This window comes from Etheostoma spectabile, chromosome 2, assembly GCF_008692095.1.
Source record: "Etheostoma spectabile isolate EspeVRDwgs_2016 chromosome 2, UIUC_Espe_1.0, whole genome shotgun sequence".
In the NCBI taxonomy this organism is placed as follows: Eukaryota; Metazoa; Chordata; class Actinopteri; order Perciformes; family Percidae; genus Etheostoma; species Etheostoma spectabile.
The window spans coordinates 22,170,485-22,175,003 of NC_045734.1; the positions used below are offsets into that span (position 1 = coordinate 22,170,485).

Genomic DNA, 4,519 nt, shown 5'->3' on the forward strand with positions numbered 1-4,519 from the left:
TGTGTGTGTGTGTGTGTGTGTGTGTGTGTGTTCACAGGACCCGTGCTGTGTTTGTGGAGTTCTCTCTCTACAACATAAACACAAACCTCCTGGCTGTCTTCTCCTTCCTGTTTGAGTTTCCAGTTTCTGAGCGTGCCCAGTCCAGCCTTGACCTCCTTGTCATCACTCTGTGGCCAATCACAGGCCTGGACTTGCAGCTCCTTCTAATGGTAGCCCCTGGCAACCCCTTCTGACAATAAACAAAAATGACCTGCCACCATGCTGCACAAATCCTTTCCACTGCTCTTGGCTTTGTTACTTTGGTGACACGTCTCCAGTTTAACGTTTCCTGTATTGCAGATTGTCCTCCTCGCCCTGGTGTTGTATTTCCTGGTGCGGGGGATCTTGGGCTTCCTCAGAGAAGGCTATGTGTACTTGCTGTCAACCTGGAGACTCCTGGGCATCTGCAAACTGGCTCTGGCAGCATCTGTCTGCGGGCTGCACCTGAGGCGCTGCACCATGGCCACACAGCAGTGGGCGTCGTACATGAAGCACCCACGGGACGCCTTCACAGACTTCTACCCCCTGGCCAGACAGAGTCAGATGTACACAGAAATGTCTGCCTTGCTGTTGTTCATACTGGTGCTCAAGGTAAGAGAGAAAGGCAGAGGAAAGAGGGCTCACTACAAACATTTAAAAAAAAAAATAATACAACTTTTCTCTCATTGTTGTAGTGTTGACTGTTGAAGCTGAATTTAAATGTGCCCTGTGGAGTTTTTTTTTTTATAAACTAACAGAAGTCATGTTTTCATTCATTGTTACTGACCAAAATGCATTAGATGTATCTTTGAGGTCTAGCAAACGTGATGAATGCCTTTCCTTCCAAAAAGTATAAACCTGCATTGTTTTACGTGTTAAATGCTAGATCGGATCCACTATACATGTTGACGTGGTTAGGTTTAAGCATGAGGAGTGGGGATTAGTTAGTGTAAGAATACCAGGGATAGCCAATCAGAGGCGGTATAGGGCGAACTACGAGTCATGTCATAGGACCTTGACGCATCTAGCGGATCCAATCTAGCATCCACCGCCAACGTGTTCAATGCGAGTATCCACATTTTGGAAAATGGTTCCTATGGTCATTATGATGTTAATCTTCAGAGACCCAATATCCAGATCTCTTCTAGATATACTGTATATGTACCAAATTTGGTGCTTTTATCACAAAATAAACCTTTCTATTTTTTTATTCTATTTTTCTTCTCTCTCTCTCTCGCTCTCTCTCTTTGTGTCTGATCATCCAGGCGTCCCACCAGTTGCGATTTCTCAGAGAGTGGGCCGTGTTTGGTAGAGCTCTGCGGCGCTCAGTCTGGGAGCTGCTGGGAGTCGCCCTGGCGTTATTGCTGTTGATGCTGGCTTATTCACACACAGGACACCTGGTCAGACTTTTTCTATATCCTCTGTTCATTCTCTTTCTGTCTCACTAGTATTTAGCAATGGAGAGCATTCCACTTCTGGGATTGCTCCGGTGCTGCAGAACATTCTGCCGCATGTATTTTCTGTTTCCTTATGCTTTCTTTGTGTTGGAATTTTGAATTTGGTGACTAAGGTTAACTGCTTGTCAGATCCCCGCAGGTTAAATTGAATAAACTGAGTTTTCTCTCGCACAACTATTTTGTGTGGCTCTGTGGTGACCTTAGCGCCGCCCATGACAATTTTGAATAGTTTAAAGAAATGCCATTAAACCAGAGCATGTTTTCTTTCTTTCCCCAAATGCTATGTGGAGTAGCCAGACCCTCATTTAGCACGCTTTGGAGGAAAGTTTGGCAAAGCGAGACTACTCTCTCGCTAATCCTCTCCCACACAAACATGCATGATGATCTTTTGTCTATTCAGAAAATGCTTCATTGCCTACACTTTCTTTACAATGCCAGTAGACAGAATCTCCAATAAATCTTCCCTTTAGCCCAAACTGGACAACACAGCTGCATATATGTTACTACAAAAACAACAACTATATGTTATTATAGAACAGTTTTTTTGACTTTAAGTTATTTATTATTGGTTCACAAGCTGAGTTTTTGATTATTAAAGTGAAGCAGAATTTTGCGTTTCCATTTTGTGAATACCTGTGAAGTACTGCTAGGAATTGGCTGGTTTTAACTGTTTCTTCCTCTGTCTCTTCCACTCCAGCTCTTCCACTCTGTATTTGACAGCTACGGCAGTGTGAGCTCTGCCTGTCTGTCTTTGTTGGGCGCTGGCGGACGTGGTCTGCTATCATGGCGTCCAAGCTGGACATTTACTGGTCCCTCTAGCATCATCTCTGCGCTGGTGTTCCATGCGAGCTTTGCTGTACTTCGGCTTGTGTTGCTGTGGTTGGTCACTTCTATTTTACTAAGGAACTATCGGCGCGCACGAGCCGAGCTGTACCGTCCAGCTGTGGATCTCCAAGACTACGAGATGGTTGAGCTGTTTCTCAGACGACTCAAAATGTGGATGGGGCTCAGCAGGACCAAAGAGGTATATCATATAGATATATATATATATATACATATCTACAGCCGTTAGATCTAGTTTTCTAAAGATTTTATAGCAACAAAATATGAACGGTTGCCGACACTCCGTTAGTGGCAAGTCCTCTAGTACTATTAATCCTTACACACCTGTCCCCTGATCCGCGAACTTCGCTTTTGTCTTCTTTCATCCTCTTCTTAGTTTCGTCATAAGGTGCGTTTTGAGGGAATGGAGCTGCCACCATCTCGTTCGTCCACCACCAGCGACTGTAAGTCCCTGTGCTTGCCACCGCTGGACGGTCCTGACTCCCCTCCCACCCCGGACAGCGTTGATGCGGGCTCTGAGGCCTCATGGTGCCCGGCCTCCTCCAGCCCCTGCAGCCTGACCGAAGCCCCAGGGATTGGCCTGGGACTCGGGTTGGGCCTGGGTTTGGGCCTCGGTCCAGAAGTGGTGATGGGAAGTACCAGCTGGAGGGAGAGAGCAGAGACTGAAGCCTCTCTGAGGAGGCTACTCCCCACCCTGGACGCCCTACTGCAACAGCTTGACCGTGTCACTATGGCAACAGAGGATGTGTACCACACCGAGTGTAGACTGGAGCGAACCCAGAGGAAGAGGAGGCGTAGAGGGAGAGAGAGAGGAGGTGGTGGTGGTCAGGGAGGGAAGAGCGAGGCAGGACAGAGAGGAAAGGGTGAGGACAAGGACTCTGCTGGATGGAGAGAACGAAGGGGTGGCAAAGAAAAACACAAAGGGAGCAAAAAGGGGAAAAAGACGGATAAAAGTGAACTTCTAAAGGAGTGTGGAAACACTGCTGCCAATCAAAAAAAGACTCCAGTAGCTACACCTGTTCCCTTTTTAAAGACCAGACCAGCCTCCACTACACATACGCCCGCTCCGCAATCATCAGCCAAACCATCACTCAGCGCACCTCCACCTCCACTAGTCACAGATAAATCTGCCTCTGACACCTCCTCTCTCCCAGTTTCAACAGAAAATTCTCCCCCTTCCCATGTCCCACTGCCCAAAACACCCTCTGCACCTCCATGCACCCCTGCACCTACCCCTTCCTTGTCATCTACACCTGCCCCTACGCCCAGTAGCCGGGACTGGGACCCCCCCACAGAGAGAGAGCCCCTGCCCTCCTCCAGCCTGTTCAACCACCCAGCTCACACTACCACCATTCCTACACGCAAGAGAAAACGCAAACCTCCACCCCTTAAAAACAAGGTGCACCCCAACCTAGACAGGCACAGCCCTGGACACCCCAAATCCTAAGGACGTCTGGATAAAGGGACAGCCAGAAGTAAAAGGTAGAGTGGGTTAAAGATGAGAGGAAGACGGGGGCAGCAGGTTTTGTCCCCACCCAGAGAAAAGGAGAGAAAAAAGTGGAAGGGAAAGTAATAGGACAAAGTACAGGATGGAAACACAAATAATCACAGAGACAAGCGGTTTGGGGTAATGAAAGATGAACAGAAAGCAATAAGATAAGACTTTGCATGTTTATATGCAGTGATCCGTCAAAATCCAAGTTCAGTTCTTTAAGAAACACGGTGCAGGTCACCAGATGCTAAGTGAGCTGGTTTAGTCAGCAAGTAAAGGTCAACATTGAAATACTTCTATTCCTTATTTCCCCGGACTAAACCTAATCCCATGAGACCCTGGAGGTCACGTGGGGTCACTGACAGGAGCACATGAACGTGCTCACCTGAGGATTTAACTAACTAAAAGCAGACAATGCAATCAGTCTTTTTTATGTATCAGAAAAATTGTGTTGATTTCTCTGTTATGTTGTCCGTCTACATATTTTTATATTGTATATTTCGGTCACCATGGGTACTTGTGGCCTGTTTGAAAATAGTCATGTTATATGAACCCAATTTTGCATGCAGGCACACACAGATACACGCACATGCAGGTATACACATCCATAGAAATAACACTGTAGGCACAGACGCTCTAATTTTAATTTGCCGTACACAGAGGTACAAGAGAAAACAAAATGAAGCATGCATACACACGCACACGCGCA

At 46.9% G+C, this 4,519-nt stretch overlaps 1 protein-coding gene across 3 annotated transcripts in view; it reads left to right on the forward strand.

The window, feature by feature from the left end:
* pkd1a (polycystic kidney disease 1a) overlaps positions 1–3,794 on the forward strand; it is a 59,037-nt gene extending 55,243 nt beyond the window's left edge. For all 3 annotated transcript variants that reach the window (XM_032539634.1, XM_032539644.1, XM_032539653.1), the window contains exons 52-56: positions 38–209; positions 340–630; positions 1,284–1,418; positions 2,173–2,499; positions 2,695–3,794. In XM_032539634.1, the coding sequence (XP_032395525.1) occupies positions 38–209; positions 340–630; positions 1,284–1,418; positions 2,173–2,499; positions 2,695–3,765 (1,996 nt within the window). In that variant the 3' untranslated portion in view covers positions 3,766–3,794. The remainder of the gene's footprint in view (positions 1–37; positions 210–339; positions 631–1,283; positions 1,419–2,172; positions 2,500–2,694) is intronic.
* The last annotated feature ends 725 nt before the right edge of the window (positions 3,795–4,519 follow it).